The 17048-nt window shown below is 39.3% G+C and overlaps 2 protein-coding genes across 3 annotated transcripts in view; one reads left to right on the top strand and one right to left on the bottom strand.

Annotated features, from left to right (window-relative positions):
• LOC101594400 (cytochrome P450 2J4) overlaps positions 1-941 on the top strand; it is a 71949-nt gene extending 71008 nt beyond the window's left edge. For both annotated transcript variants that reach the window (XM_045150122.1, XM_045150121.1), the window contains one exon: positions 468-941. In XM_045150122.1, coding sequence (XP_045006057.1) covers positions 468-646 — 179 coding nt within the window. In that variant the 3' untranslated portion in view covers positions 647-941. The remainder of the gene's footprint in view (positions 1-467) is intronic.
• Positions 942-12169: 11228 nt separating this feature from the next.
• Positions 12170-17048, bottom strand: part of Hook1 (hook microtubule tethering protein 1) — an 81917-nt gene continuing 77038 nt past the window's right edge. The window contains exon 22 of the mRNA XM_004663204.3: positions 12170-15405. Within this exon, the coding sequence (XP_004663261.1) occupies positions 15235-15405 (171 nt within the window). The 3' untranslated portion in view covers positions 12170-15234. The remainder of the gene's footprint in view (positions 15406-17048) is intronic.

The raw sequence follows: 17048 nt of genomic DNA, 5'->3' as shown, positions 1-17048 counted from the left end.
CCACATTTCTTTTCTTTTCTTTTTTTTTTTTTAATTTTTTTTTTATTTACTTATTTGAGAGCGACAGACACAGAGAGAAAGACAGATAGAGGGAGAGAGAGAGAATGGGCGCGCCAGGGCTTCCAGCCTCTGCAAACGAACTCCAGACGCGTGCGCCCCCTTGTGCATCTGGCTAACGTGGGACCTGGGGAACCGAGCCTCGAACCGGGGTCCTTAGGCTTCACAGGCAAGCGCTTAACCGCTAAGCCATCTCTCCAGCCCCCACATTTCTTTTCTATACCCAACTCTCTACCTAGAACTGCCTGACTCATGATCCTGGAATCTCACATCTGTGCTTTGGGAAAGTCAGGCATAAGTAAGCAGCTGTCCATGAAGCTCAGGTCTGCCCAGGCTTTGCAGTAGTTCGTTGACAGCACCAGTCTCTGTAGGCTGAAAAAATGGCTTACCTTGTATATTTTGTCTTGTAGGAAAGCGTGCTTGCCTTGGAGAACAGTTGGCCAGGTCTGAGCTGTTCATTTTCTTCACTGCCCTTATGCAAAGATTTACCTTCAAGCCCCCAGTCAATGAGAAGCTGAGCCTGAAATTCAGAACAGGCCTCACCCTTTCCCCTGTCACCCACCACATCTGTGCTGTTCCTAGGATGTGATGTTGGAAAGGAAATATGAAGAAATGGCCTGTGCTTTGAAGCCATTGGTACCAGATCATCTGTAGAAGATAAGAATGACAGTGACATTGACATCTTTATAGGGGCATTGGACTAGAAGAAAACTGGGTCTAATTCCTGGACTGCTGTTGCTACATCAAAACTGGCATTGGGAAAATGGTCTCTGTGCTCTATGATTTGTCTGCATCTGAGATTTGCAAGGAATGATTCCTTGCACAGACTGTGCTTGTAAGGGTCAAAGGAAATGTTGGATTTGAAATATAATTTATAAACTACATCAGAAAAGTTCTGCCTTCAGTTTATCTCCTTTTTTTTTTTAAATTTGTTTCATTTTTATTTATTTGAGTGTGACAGAGAGAGAGAGCGAGAGAGAGAGAGAGAGAGAGAGAGAGAGAAAATGGGTGCGCCAGGGCTTCCAGCCTCTGCCAACGAACTCCAGACGCGTGCGCCCCCTTGTGCATCTGGCTAACGTGGGACCTGGGAAATCGAGCCTCGAACCAGGGTCCTTAGGCTTCATAGGCAAGCGCTTAACCGCTAAGACATCTCTCCAGCCCAGTTTATCTCCTTCTTTTAGCCTTTCATAACCATTTGCTTCTGGCCTCCTGAAATAGCCCATTTCTAAGTGAAACCAGAGTGAATAAGCTAGAAGTGGACTTGGTTCAGCCAAGGAGGATGGTGGGTGATACAGGATCTCTCATTTGGCTAGTCTGTAGCTGCCTTCTTGTTTCTGCCTCCTGGAGGACACTAGGACCATAATGATTCTCTGTTCACAAGCAGGCAAAGCAAGTGGTGTTGAAGTAGTTTCTATGATTCACATGTTGCATGACTTTGACCTTGGTTTCACGGCCAAGTAAGATGCCATCACAGATAACCAAACCCAGCAAGCTGGTTTGCGGAGCAAATAGGGAAAGAGATTTCTTTCTTTCCAGTACTTCTGCCAGGCATTTATTCTTGTGTAACTGCACCTTGTATCTGACTAAGTGAGATGTGAACTTCCCTTTCCTTGGTCTATAAGCTGGGGTGGCTCCCGCACCATTCAAGCCTGAGCTCACTGGGCCCTGAAAGAACCTTACACAGCAAGGCATCAGACTTGGCTGGCTGCTGCTGGGTTTAGTTAGTTAGGGACAGACAGGTGACACTGATTGTTCCAGGAAGTTTCAACCCCAACACATTTTAAACAAACAAAACAACCTGGTAAACTAAAATGAGCCATATAAAAATATATAGAGGTTTCATATTTAATGAATTTATTTATTTAGTTATTTATTAATTTATTGTGAAATGGCTGTACTGAAGCAGTTTAGCTAGAATGGGATGGGCCAGAGTGGCATATTTCTTTTTGGTTGGCTAGTTATGTTCAAAGAAAAGTCTGTTCAGCTGACACTGAGAAAAGGAAACATGCAAATGAACACAAGTGGGAAATGTTTGATAGAACGAGCCTAAAGTAGCTGTTACAGAGAACGAAAGAATATATGGAAGAAATGGTGTTTTCATGTAGGGAGAAGGCTTTGCCTTTTCTTCCCAGGTACAAGGAAGAACAGACATGCAAGGCCAAGTGTGCTTTGTGTCTTTGTTACAAAAGGTGATTCTCAAGAAAACAAAAATCAGTAAAGGCAGGCTTTGCAGTTACCAAACTGAGTTCAATTCCAAGTTCAGCCTGGACCAGTGGAAGTTTGTAACAGGGTTTTGGGGGAGTGTGTCAGATAGAAAATCACCAAAAGGAAACATGAAACACTGACTAAATCACCTTGATAGAGTGTGTGTTGAAGGCAAGCCAAAGTGGTCAGATACCAAGCTTAGGGTTGGGGAATGTGCTCTGTTATCAAGGGAAGTCTTTTAGTCCCCAAAAGGAGAGATGCATTTTTACTTGTAATGGAAGATGTTCCTGACTTTCAGTATGACTGGGTTTAGAGAAATGGCAGAATCTCACAATATGTTTACTTAGTTGACACTTTATCTGTAAAATTGCTTTGCTTTCCCAATAACCACAGTTCCAGGCAACATCTCTAGAAATATGGAAAACTAAAGATAGGAATCATTTCTTCTACTTGGTAAAGTGAGTGGAGCTGTTCTTTGAAACAAGACTTTGAGTTAGAATGTTTTGTGGTCAATTCAACAAATATTTATTGACCATAAACTAGGAGTCAGATATACAATGACTAACAAGGGGAGGCACAGAGCCATCCCACCTTAGAATCTAGTGCTGATGGAAAATGGGTAATTATAACTCAGAAATAAAATTAGCACTTAATGGTCCTTTCTGGAGAATAGATGTTAAAAGAAAAGTTTGTGAAATACACGTAGCTCCATAACACCTTTCATCACAGCATAATAATCTTCAGGGGAGGGATATGTTTTTCAAAGCCCCCCCCCCCGCACCCAGGGCAACTTATTTATATTTTAATTCTCTTGAAAACCAATGCAGTACATGATGTCCTGGATTCTATTGCTGTCTTCTCTTTTCCTTCTCTGCCCCCTCTTTTTATGTTTTGTTTTTTTTTTTTAAGTATTTTAAATCTTCTTATCTTTCCCATTTCTTTGACAGAGAAAGAGGGAGGAAGAAAGGGAGGGAGGGGGGTGACGAATGGGTGCACCAGGGTTTCCACCCACTGAAATATGCTCCAGATGTGTGTGCCCCCTTGTGCATCTGGCTAATGGTCCTGGGGAATCAAACCTGGGTCCTTTGGCTTTGCAGACAAATGCTTTAACCACTAAGCAATCCCTTCAGCCCTTATGCTTTGTTTTTTAACATGAGCATGTGCTTCTGTGTACTGTATATTATATGTGGTGTATGATGTGTGATGTATGCACATGTGTGTGCAAGCATGCAGAGGCTAGAGAACACCAGTTATCCTCTTAATCTAGTCTATGTAGTTCCTTGAGATGAGGTCTCTCCCTCAACTTGGGGTGTCTCCTTTACCCAGAGTTGCTTTTGCTTAGCAAGTCCCAGTGACTCTTTAGTATCCACTCCCACCCCCACATGTACTGGGGTTACAGACATGTATGGCCTTGCCCAGTTTTTTATGTGAGTTCTAGGGAGTTGAACTTGGCAGTTTCCTGTTGAAAAGGACCTTAGGCTTAAGCAGCAAGCACTAAACTGCTGAACCATCACCCCAGCTGGATTGGTTTCTTTTTCTTAAGTGTTTTGAAAAAAAGTTGTTACCAGGCATATCATTTAGATTAACAGGGATTTTGTTTTCTTTTAACTCTCTGAAGGCATCATTCCATTGTTTTCTGGCTCTTGGTGTTTCTAATTAATATCCAGTCATTTGTAATGTGTATCTGTCCTTTGGCTATGCTAAAGAAAATTAAAGTACAGTGTAACTTGCTATAGTTTTCTTGGTCTTTATTTTGACTTTAATGATTTCAGGATCTGTGAGCTTAAAAAATCTGGATATATTTTTGACCACTTTTTCTTCAAACACTTTCTCTAAACCTGTATTTTGCTCCCATAGTTAATGGACTGCAGTTCTACATCAGACTTATTGATGTTTGCTAGACATCAAGGTTCTTTGTGTGTGTGTGCATGCACTCAAGCACATGCACATGTGCGTATGCATGTGAGCACATGTGTGCAGGTGTGTGTGAATATGCATGTGCATGTAGAGGCCAGTGGTTGTTACCTGGTCTCTTGCTTGCTCCCCACTTTTTTTTTTTACCGAGGCATTATCTTTCACTTGAACCCAGAGCTCACTGATTCAGATTAGTTTAGCTAGTGAGCTTGCCCTAGGACCTCATCTTCACCATCACAGGCAGCTGCCAAGGCAACCCAGCATTTCTGGGGGTGCAGGCAATGAGAACTCCAGTCTTCACACTTGCACAGTGAGTACTTTTCATGAGTCCTGTCCCTAGCTGCTTTGACACTGAGGTTACCATTTCCAGCCTTCTCTATCTCTGCTTCAGTTTGGAGATTTTGTTGCCTCCCTTTTTTTTCCAAGTTTTTTTTTATTCTGTAGTATCTAAAATTTTCTACTCATCCATTCTTTAATTTTTTATAATATTGACAGCTACCATAAGTATAGACAATAAACCATAATTCCCACCCACTACACCCATTTCCCCCCTCCCAAATCTACCCTCTTATTTCCAGGCACTCCTGTCTCTCTCTCTCTTTTGAGGTTGGGTCTCACTGAGCCCAGGTTGACCTGGAATTCACCATGTAGCCTCAGGCTGGCCTTGAACTCATGGTGATTCTATCTCTGCCTCCCTAGTGCTGGAATTAAAAGAAGGTACCACTATGCCAGTCTCTTCTATTTTGATGTCATTATAAGCAGAGATTGAGGACACAATGGACATGCCAGGGTCTCCAGCCACTGCACATGCACACACCACCCTGTGCTTCTGGCTTTATGTGGGTACTGGGGAATTGAACTCAGGTCACTTGGCTTTGCAGACAAGTGCCTTAACTACTGAGCCATCTCTTCAGCCTGCTCATTACTTTTGTCCCTTGCTCAGGGAATCATAGTCCTGAAGTTAATCTTCTTTAGTGCCTGGAAACTTGTCCCGTTCTATGGTGGGCAGCCCAGCCCAGCGCTGAGGTCTAACCTGAAACAGAATGCTCATCATATAGCTGTGCTTCTTGTGAAACTTAAGGCTGGTAGACAGTAGTGCCCCTCCTTGTAACTGTGCCACTTTGGTGTATGTGTGAAGATATGTGCACTCCACAAACACATATGTAGAGGCAGAGGAAGACGTGGGGTATACTCCTTTATCGTTTTTCCACCTTGTTTCCCCAAAACAGAATCTCTCACTGAGCATAGAACTTGCCATTTTTTTTCTTTCTGTCATCCCCCCCCCCCCACCCGAGTACTGACTTGACCAGGGAGCTCTGAAGATCCTCCTGTCTATGCACCCTCAGTGCTAGGGTTATAGGCCCCTTTCACTCTGGGCTGTCCCAGTGATCTGTTGTTGGATATGCTGAAAGTTTTCTGATCTCAGGGCCCAAAAGACTTTGTCAGTATTGTTCCTCAATTTTTGTTGTTGTTGTTGGTATTCACCTTGATGGATAAAAATACAAGGCCAACTTGATATCCTCACAGTACCTAGCAATACCTTCACAAGACCCTCATAATAGGAGAAAAAGATGATGACATCAAAATAAAACACTAATGGAGAGAGGGTGGGGATATGATGGAGAGTGGAGCTGTGAAAGAGAAGGTAGGAGATGAGAGAATTATCATTGTTTATTATCTATAAGTATAGAAGTTGTCAATCATGTTTTTAAAAAAAATACAAGGCCAAATACACATTTCCCTGGGCTGGCCACCTGAGCTAGAGTTAAGTAAATGTAGAATCTGGAAGTACATGCATGAGTGAGCTCAGATGAGAGTAGAACTCTTCAAGCGAGTCAACCAAATTTCCAGCCAAAAATCCTAAGTTGGTTATTATATCAATCCACTATTTTTGAAATTTACTTGTGTGTGTGTGTGTGTGTGTGTGTGTGTGTGTGTGTGTGTGTGTGTTTGAATATGTGCACACATCAGGGCCTCTTGCTACTATAAATGAACACCAGATGCTTGTGTACTTTTTTTTGCATCTGGTTTACATGGATGGCTTGGGAACTGAAGCCAGGCAGACAGCTTTGCTAACAAGCGCATTAACCACTGAACCATCTTCCTAGCACCAAGCCACTAAATTTTGAGATGCATTGTTACACACCAATGACTGATACATGTTGGAAGGATAATTATATTTATTTTGTTCACTTTAGTGTCCACAGTACTAAGAACAATGTCTAGAACAGAGTAAAAAGTAATGAGCTAGTGAACAAAATAGAATGATCACGGGCTGCTAGATGGGATCAGTGGCAAGTCACATCTCTGCCACTGCTCCCTTGTCTTCATCGCCTTGCCCCAGTGACACATTCCTTAGCTCTGATGCTAATTTTCTTTTCTTTTGAGGCAGGGTCTCATTGGACTTCCTTTTTTGAGGCAGGCTGGTCTGGAACTCATTCTGTAGTCCCAAGTTGGTCTTGAACTCACTGTGATCTTCCCACCTCAGCTTCCCAAGTGTTGTGATTAAAAACATGCACCACTTGTCATCTTTCAGGAATGCAGTCGAAGAGCACAGGCTCACTTGTGCTCTGCTTCTACTGGCTGCCTGCTACAGGGCCACCCTCTACATTGCCCTGGGCATCTCTCAAGAGCAGGCAGATGCCCTGGATGGGTATTTGCTACTTTCTGGGTCACACTGTTTTTGTGTGATCACCATGACCTATTTATTCTGTTCTGGAATATTAATAATATTTAATTAAGCAAGAAGGGCCTAGCACTTGAAGCACTCATGATGCCTACTGTGGATCAGAGGTTTCTCTTTACGCAAATACATCAAGAGATCAAAAATATCACAGGGCTCTCATACACATAGATCTTAAAAGATTCCAGAGCCTCTCCCACTGAGACAGGTGAACTGGAGGTAAGAGCTCTGTAGTGTTTAAAAGCCTTAATTTCCAGTTCTATCACTACTTTCTGCTTGTAAGCATTGAATAGGTTACCTTACTTTTCTGAACTCTTGCCAGTCAGCAAAAGAGAACTGGTAATGCCTGCTGTGCTTGGTCAAAAGATCCACTTATCCTCACATGGGTGCCTCTCCCTGAACTATGCCTTACTCTTGGTGTTTTACACAATCGCTCATAAATGTAGGAATGATCATGTGATTGGCCTTGGTCAATAACCTGATCAGAAGTCTGAGGAGTCACCTCTGGGTGCCTTAGGAGCTAGTTCTTCTTTCAACCTAGCTTTTCTCTGCCAAGTCCAGCAGTGTCCCAGATGAGGCTATGTCAACCAATCCAGTGTGACAAAGACATGAAACAGTCATACTTAAGATAAATGTACAATTCCAAAAAGATATGTGTTGCTATCACTGTGATTTGGGGACCATGTCAGCAGCAATATCCTGTCCTAACATGTCTGGCACACCCGCCTTAAACTAGTTGTGAGCTAAAACATACACAGGTATCAAATTAAGGAACTGTGTAGTTTGCACGGTAGATAATGAATTATAGCAAGCATGTGCTTGTGGTTGTTTTAGACAAAGCCTCCTCTTATAGTGTTATGCCAATGGAACTTATTTCTACAGTTTTCTTCCAGGTTATTTATCTCGTTCTCACTGGGTTCATAAAACAGTTATGTTCTTCTCCCTACTGAGTAGGGGAGAATTACAAACCAATTACATTGGCTGCCACACTGCAACGAGGTTGTGTTATAATAAAGTTGCCCTCTGGTGGAGACATCTGGAGCCTGTACGGCTGCAAATGTAGCCAAAAACAGGACGGCTAGTGCCAGGAACGTACCCACCTCTTTATCTCTTTTCACACTTCTTTCACCAGGCTGCCAAACTTGCTGAATCCTTGGATAACCCAGGTTTTCCATCTTTATGGCATGATAAAACTTATTTTTTCCCTACATGTCTAATTACATTTGAAAGAAGTTTACTCCCTGTGTAAAAGCATGACATTTTCCATCTCACTTGTTCCCTCCTCCATTCATTAAAAAGTTTAAAATTTTCTATTTTCATGTAATTTCCTAATTATACTAGGATTTTCAGAGGTGCCTGTGGATTGTTCATGTGGGTTCAGCACATGGTGTTTCATGCATAGAAACCCAATCACTGTTGAAAGATTACACGGAAGGCTAGGGGAAGCCAGAAGCCAAGTGATATGAATGTTGTCACATACCCTAGATTGGGTATTGGTAGTTAGCCTGTGTGCCATGACAGTATAATCTGGAAAATGAGGATCTTAAACATTGACCAGAAAGGTCACTTTACTTTTACAAATCTTCCCTGTGTAGAGAACATCACAAAAAGCAGGTTAACACCTCTAAAAGCCCCCTCTTCAGAAATACATTGGGAACACTAGCAAAAGCATCACAACCAACATTTCCAGGGTTCTGAAAATTAATCCAAGTCCTACAACAATCTGGACAACTGTTTATAAAACAAGAATTGCCTCTCAGTGATAGTAACTAGAATGGTTGCTTACTGATGGAAAATCAAAGAAGACAAAGAATACTTTCCAAGTGAGTACCTAGAAGATTTCGAGTTGAAAGTAACTGAAATGCAAGTTTCCTGAAAGACTTGGCAGTATGTGTGAGCTGGCTGGGTTGGAATCAGCAAGCTTAAAGGTTAAGTCAGTGAAACTGTCTACCCTGCGCAGAAGAGGCTACATAGGCTTTTCACTTCCAGAACTAAGGATAGTCACAAATCAGTTTGGTGGGACATGTAGGAGGTTACAGCCAACTGGGGAAATCTCTGTTAGAGGTTTCAGATGTTACCTGCTGACATTCTTAGCTTTGGTGTTAGTGGAAATAGTCTGGTAATACATTTCAAAAGTTTTATCCAATAGTTGAAAACATGTTGGGCCAGGTAAATAAATGGCTATTAAAGGGAACTAAAGATAGACTAAAATGACTTTGTCTCCATCTGTTACATCTCAATTCCCCATAATCATGGCAGCTCTCATCAGACTACAAAATATTCAGTGTAGGCTTATATTCAGCTCACATGTGGGACACCACTAAATATGTGCTAAATATATTATATATGAACTGATGATGTAAAAAGGGGGAACAAAAGGAAATACAGAAAGAAGTACATTCCAAGAGTTAATGACTAAAATTCCAAACTTTAATGAACCCCAAATTCCTAAATTTAACGAAAAAAGTAACAGCAAACATACCTAAGGTCAACAAAGTGCAACTTGGGTAAATCTCAAGAGATCTGTGCCTAGAGGTTTCAATCTGCTAACAGCCAACGACAATGAGAGGGTCTTAAAGACAGTAGGAAAACTGTGTACTAACTTAGTATCACACATCACATTCACACAGACTTAGGAATGTCAGAAGCCACAAATCCTTTTCAAATCTCAGCCAGTTTAGACTCAAATGGTAGTTCCATCCTGTGCTTTCCTTGAAGCCAGAGGCAAGGGGATGTAAACTCCAAGTGTAAAAGAACAATGTCTGCTAACAATCTCAGAGCCAGCAAAATCATTTCATAAGGAGACTCAAGCATCACCTGTCCCCAGCAAAACTGCAGCAGAGAATTTTTGGATGGCATATCTGTATACAAAAACACTCAATGTTCTTTAGACTGAAATGAAGGAACCCAGACAGTTTCTTAAAATCTAACCAGGCACACCTAAAAAAAAAAAAAAACACACACACACAAAAAAAACCAATGAATAGAAAAAAATTCACACAGGAAAATTTGAAAATACACTGAGATTACTGAAAACAAAAATACACTAAAACTTAACAGGATCAGGTAAAACATTGCTTGGAAACAAATCTATAGTTGAAATGTTTAATATATACTCAAGTCAGTAACCTGCCCTCTACAGGTTCAGAAATAAATTATGAAAAGGAAAAGGAAATTAATGAGTTAAAAATATCAAAATCTAAAGTTAGTTCTTTCAAAAACTTGAGAAACTGGCACAACTTTAGTGAATCTGATGAGATGGAGTTCAAAGTACTAAAATCAAGAGTAAAAAGACAAGCCGGGCGTGGAGGCACTTGGGACACAGACGTAGGAGGATCACCGTGAGTTTGAGGCCACCCTGAGACTACGTAGTGAATTCCAGGTTAGTCTGGGCCAGAGTGAGACTCGACCCCCCCCCCAAAAAGAGTAAAATAGGTTATGTCACTGATGACTATCTATCTGTCTATCTATCTATCTATCTGTGTTACTGATGACCCAACTGTTATAAAACATCAGATAACCTAGATGAACAGACATATTCCTTTAAAGATTTCATAAAAATACCCATTGAGTTAGGAATAGAAAACTTTCATAGACATTTGATATTGAATTACCAAAATATTTTGCACACAGGCTTATGAATTTTATTACATGTCAAAAGACACCGATCTTTTCCAAACCCCAGCCAATTTAGAGTGGAATGTTCGCTCCATCCCAGGCATGAGGCTGTGGCCAGCAGTGTCTCCATCCAAACCCCTTGGAACTTCAGGGAGATTCAGTTCTCTAAAAATCTGCATATCGATTGAATAACCTGCAGTCTGAGACCACTGTGATGGTTGGGAAGCTGGTGTCTACAGCCAAAGTGATTTTGACAATCTTAGGGTCCAGTAGTAAAGTAACCATTTACTTTCAATTTTGTTATCTAATCTAATATTAACCTTTACATTTGTTTTTGAGACATGGTTTCCTGTAGCTCAGCCTGGTCTCTCAAATTATTATCCTGACTTCATGTCCCAGATGCTAGAATTAAGAGGATGGTGCCACTCTGTTTTATGCAGTACTGGGGATCAACCCAGATGCCTCATGCATGCTACACAAAGACTACCAACTCAGCTACAGCCCTATCCCTGACTTAACTTTCTCGAGCCTGGGAATATGTTAAGTTGATTTCTAGCCTCCACTGGCTCTAAAGCTGAAAAAGCAAAAACCTCTGAAATGGAATTTGGTAACAGAAATGCCCCATATCTGCACTGTCCAGTATTACTGCCACTTAGCCAAATGTAGCTATAGGATATTTCAATATACCTACAATATCTAAAGGAAAACAGCTTTACCTAACAGAAAAGTATATGTAAATCTTCAGTGTCATCATATTGCTTATCATTCTCAGTGAAGTTGACACAAAATGATGTCCTTTAGTTATCCAACCATTTATTACACAGTTCAGAAAATTAAATTTCTAAAGTAATTTTGTAAAATTTATAAAGTTTTGGAGGTGTCTTGGGAATTTACTTAAAGAAGAGGTAGGACTTCACCTTCGTTCCCATCCTTTTACATCTGAGATATTCATATAGTTCAAGTCATCATTAAATATACGTTGACCAGTCATCAACAGCAATAGAGTTACAAACCTACCCAAAGCAAGACCCAATGAACACTATGAACACTTGCACTTTTCTAAAAATCAGTTTCACAACTCACTCTGACTAACATGTATAGGTTAAACATTAGGATGATGGGGAAAGAAACCATCAAGAGAATTCTGGGTTAGAAGTTTGGAGCTTGGTAGGGTTGAAAAGTAAATTTTGTAATCTAAGTTCCTTCTGTATTTTCAACTATACCTACGAAACGATTCAGATACTCCAAGCTGGAGGACAAAGGAACTGGGAAAGTATACCCATTTTATTAAGTCTGAGCAGGTTTGAGGGTCTCCTATGCAATAAGATAATACACCAAAATATGGAGTTCTTTCACTGAAGGAAAAATGCAAGAATGGTACTGAGGGACAGGAAAGCGGTCTCTGCAATTATAGTGCCTGAAAATGTTCTGAACTCTACGTTAACAGAAGATGCTCACATTCTACTGGTGAAACAGGAGATTAAAGGATACACCAACATCAATATTACACAGCTTTTCAATGACAAACATCACTGTGACAAAGTTTTTCACTCACAAAACATCACTACTGCACAGCTTCCATTCACAAAAAAAAAATCAAAGTAAGATAAAATTAGAAGCATTCCTGCAATTTTACCAAAGTAATTTCAGTTCTTTATTTAAAGCAATGAAAAAGTATACATTTGTGCCCACTAAAAACTCACCACAACAAGCAGATACAGATGCAGAATTTATTTACTTAAAACATCTCACAACTATATTGTCAGACAATTATTTAAAATAATGTTCTAAATACTTACAAAAATAAATCAAATATTGCATCTATTTTTCAAGTGTGAAAGTATTTGCCATAGAAAATAGGACCTTTTAATAAACTAAACATTAAACATTTAAGTTACTCAAATTTAGTAACTGCACACTATTTCCTTTTATGACTTGTGCTTTATAAATGTTATAAATGTACAAACTATTTTTTTTTAACAATGAGCAGGGTCACAAGAAGAATGGGTGCATACAACCATATTCACACATTTTGTTTCTCATTAAGTACATGATAGAGTACTAAAGAGAGTACTCTGGCTTAAAGACATCCCCAATCCCAAAGGGCCAGCTATGCTACTACACAGAACATGTGACGGTGGAGGGGGCTTTGAAGATAACAACTGAGTAAAGGATACTCAGTTAAATATTTCTAGGCAAGACATTTTTAATCTACTAAATCATTAGCCTTATTCATTTAAAAAATAGACTTCAAATGTTTTTCAATACATTAAACAAATCTCAATATAAACATCACTGTCATATGAATACACTTTAAAATGAGAGAAAGTACCAATCTAAGAACAAAAGCTCAAAATTAAACATCATTTCAAATCGGTCTGTGGTCTTTAAAATCACAAGACATTTGATTTCCTATCAATTTCCACAGTTTATGCAATTACACCACCCTTGCAACACAGATTTGTATAAATTATGGTTCATGATGATATATTTGTAATGCTTTATCACCCACAGGGTGTCAATCTCACTACATTAACCAGATGTGGAAAAAAGTCACTTCTGATCAGTTCCTGAATTTCTGTATGATTGCTCATAATAACACAGAACTTTATAGTATTATTATACAAATATACCAAACATTTTAAATTCTCACCAACTAGAAAAATGATAAATCAGAAAAATTTTTATTTATTAAAAAAAGGAATCAATTCTTAAGTCCTTATTAGTTATAGGAATTATTTAGAAATTCAAGTATAATTGTAAATTTGTGGGCAACTGTTCTGGAAAACACTTACTGAAGGTGATGTTTTACAAATTCCATTATATATCAATTATAAGTAGAAATTCCAGCATCAATATCTTCATTCACCAAAATATATCCAAATGCTGTAGTATTTAGAAAGTTTTAAAGAGCATGCTAAAATATGCTTAATTCACTAGAAATCACAGGCAAGCAAACACAACAAGAACACAGAAACTTCAAGCTGACAGTTACTGCACAGACGAAAAGCATACAGATCTACGAGGTAGTCAACAAAGTAACCCTGATTAGAACAAGTCTCAGCAGATGCCCACTAATCTCAGACACCCAGATGCACAGTAAAATTCTTATGTAATCAGTGGTTAAAATTATTAGGTAAGAATTAAGAAACAGATCTCTAAATAAGTAACACTGCAAAGGGAACAATACTCACATTTGGAGAGACTAAGGACCAGATCTAGATCACAGGTCTGTAGTTTGCCAGCTAAATCTTATGATAAAATTTCACTGACCCAATGCCACACCCATGTTGTTTTCATATTATGTATAACCTTTTCCATGCTATGAGGGAAGAGATGAATAGCTAACTGCCCAGAAAGCTTGTTGATGCTTAGGCTGCACACAGTGCTGCCAGGTCTTTGCTGTTTGTTGGCTGAACAGTATTGGGAAGATTGTAGATGCCATCATATATGGGATTCCATTACACAGAATTTAAGATGTTACTTCTGTCACAAGCCAACCTCTCCATGTATGAAACAGTTCTAACACTTTTTAATTGTGTGATCTAATATGAAAGAACTATAAGCTACCACAAAGCAAGAATGTGGCACCACCTACAGTGCAGAGAGTGCTCTGCACTGATGGCAATGTTCTATTCTTGAACTGCCCAACAGCCACAGTGGGCAGTGGGTATTGGAAATGTGCCTGAAGGAATGAATGAACCAAATTTTAAAACCTTAATTATTTTAAATTGCCATATGTAGCTTCCAGATAAAATCTTGAATACTGGTTTAACACAACTAACATACCAAAGTTGTGACTTTTGTACATGATCCCTAACTTAGAAAATAGCATGTCGGAAAATAAGAACCACAAGCAGAAATGAACTAAATACCACATACTCAGCCCACAACAAACTTCTTAGCAAATAAACATGAAACTGACTCTACATTGTTTTATCAGTACATCTCTTTTCAAGGAAGAGGTAAAACTACACCATAATATATCTTTTGTTTAACTCAGAAGGCCAGTGATTTTTATGCCTAAAACCAGTCTGAAATTTGCATTAACTGCATTTAAAAGTATGTGGATATTTCAAAGTATATTGTTTCAGCTTGCTGCCCATCAGCAAAGCACCTCTTAGAAATGTCAGCTGATCTCCAACCTTCAATCAAGATCTCCAGGAGCTTTGTTAACAGGAGTGCATATAAGAACTGTAATATGAAGAATCTGCAACATCTTTCATAACCATTCAGATAGTCAGACCTTTCCAGCACCGTATGTCCCATAGAATTAAACAAATATATTCATTCGATGACAGAATCAGCATGTAGAAGTGAAATTGTGTATCAAGACAAAGAAATCACCCTTACAACCAGGTTCTCTTCCATGTGCCTAACTCAATACTATTTTTTTATGGACCCCAACCAGAAATAAACCTAGATACATTTAAAATTATGAATTAACCTTGTTCCAAGTGAAAAGTTAGAATATTCAGAGTCCATTTCAGATTGTGATACCCTCTCAAGACAATGGTTTGTCGAAGATGTATGCTTAGTTACATCTTTGTAGTATTCAAATGTGCTGCCCCAGAGTGATAGCTGATTCTGTACTTTGTTTTCAAAGGGAGCTGGCAAAATGAATTTGATGCCTTCTACTTAAAAACTATTTAAAAATAGTTGATACCAGACATCTTAACGTTTGTTTTCAATTTGATAGTGAGTTGGGAAGTAAAAAACATTTTAAGGGCACTTCTGTTTATGTTTCCTTTTGTACTTTAGTCAGATGCTGTGGCTGGAACTTTAACAGAGAGATTTCTTCGGCTGCTGGTGATATGCCGCTGCTGTGCTAGGAAGGACCGAGCAGGGGCGCCTGTGCTGGCATCTTTGCAAGCACTTCCACCACTCACAAGCCGAGACTCCATCCCCAATTTCTGGAATGCGAGGCTCTGAACAAAAATAAAGTAAATATACAGATCATGACTAAATACTTAAGATTTTGCACTTTTCACATATATGAAGTTATTTAATTATTGAAACAGTCCTATCAAGCTAACATTTACTTGATTTTCAGAAAAGGAAATAGGAACTTGAAAGCAAATTAGTCTGTGCATAGCAATTCTAGGTAGAAGGCACAAAACCTATTCTCTATTTTAATCCACTAAATGACATCATTAAAAACAATAGCTTAAGGGCTGGAGAGATGGCTTAGTGGTTAAGGTGCTTGCCTGCAAAGCTTTAAAGGTTCCAGGTTCCATTCCCTAGGACCCACGTAAGCCAGATGCACAAGAGGTTGCATGCATCTGGAGTTCATGTGCAGTGACTAGAGGCCCCAGCATGCCTATTCTCTCTCTCCCTCCCTCCCTATTTCTCTCTCTCAAATAAATAAAGAAAAAATGAAATACTAAAAGAGAGAGCTTAAAATAACATGTAATAGTCAGGCTTAATTATAATTCTAAAGTAGTTTTTGTGCTAGGACCATCACTCATCAATTATGAAAAGACACATCACATAAAAAAGCTTAGACAAACAGTTCTTGAAGTGCTTGGATATATTGATACATAGAAGTAAATTTAACTTGGGCTACTCATTTTCTTCTAAGGGAAAGCAGTAAGTATTTTCTTCCTACTCCTCTTAGCACAACTGCATTGAATTTAGTATGATTAGTAGTTAATACTGCACACAAAATGTAGGAGATGCTTAACAAACAGACTGCAAAATGATCTGCTATCTTCATTGATTTAGACAGAAAAGACCACACAGAACAACTTGAACAATGCAGTCTTGCATCTCAATTAGGACAGTGGAGTCATGAAGTTTGTTTCTGTGAGCACCCCAGAAAAACTTTCCTTCATCTGCTAAAATAAGCTGGATTTTTTCAACAAGAGAAAATAAACAAGAACATCAAGGCACAGAATGGAAAAAGAAGAACATGGCAGGCATGATGTCATAGGATAGTTGGCACAATGTGAGGAAGCATGGCATCCTCATGTAGTGGTTTGTCAGTTGATACTCCCTCACGTTATATAATAATAGTTGAATGGGATAATGAGCCTGTTGTTCTTATATACACAACATTAGCATCCAGGATGACAACACAAAACCCATTTCAAATGTCTACCTTTCTCTTAGGTAGGATAATGGACCATTAGAGTATTGCTTGAAGAACTTCTGCAATACACAGATGCTCATACTTCCCTGGACATTCCTTATTAGTACACATTAAATGCTTCAGTTCAAATAAGGAAAATTAAAAATATTCATTACTATGCCCATGCTTGATGTGTATCATCTAAAGGTTAAGTCACTTAAAATCAATAACTTAAGACCAACATATAAAGAAATAGAATACAGAAGAAAATACTAGAGCTGGAGAGATGGCTTAGCAGTTAAGGTGCTTGCCAGTACAGCCAAAGGGCCCAGGTTCAATTTCCCCGTACCCATGTAAAACTAGATGCACAAGGGGCACACCTGTCTGGGGTGTGTAGTGGCTAGGGGCCCTGCATGCCCATTTCCCTCTCTCTCTCTCTGCCCTCTTAAGAAAATACTAATGGAGCACCTGGAGTCACAGTAACTTATGTTTTAGTTGTAT

This window comes from Jaculus jaculus, chromosome 5, assembly GCF_020740685.1.
Source record: "Jaculus jaculus isolate mJacJac1 chromosome 5, mJacJac1.mat.Y.cur, whole genome shotgun sequence".
Classification (NCBI taxonomy): Eukaryota; Metazoa; Chordata; class Mammalia; order Rodentia; family Dipodidae; genus Jaculus; species Jaculus jaculus.
The sequence above is the reverse complement of the archived record's forward strand: the minus strand, read 5'-3'. Positions and strand labels throughout refer to the sequence as shown.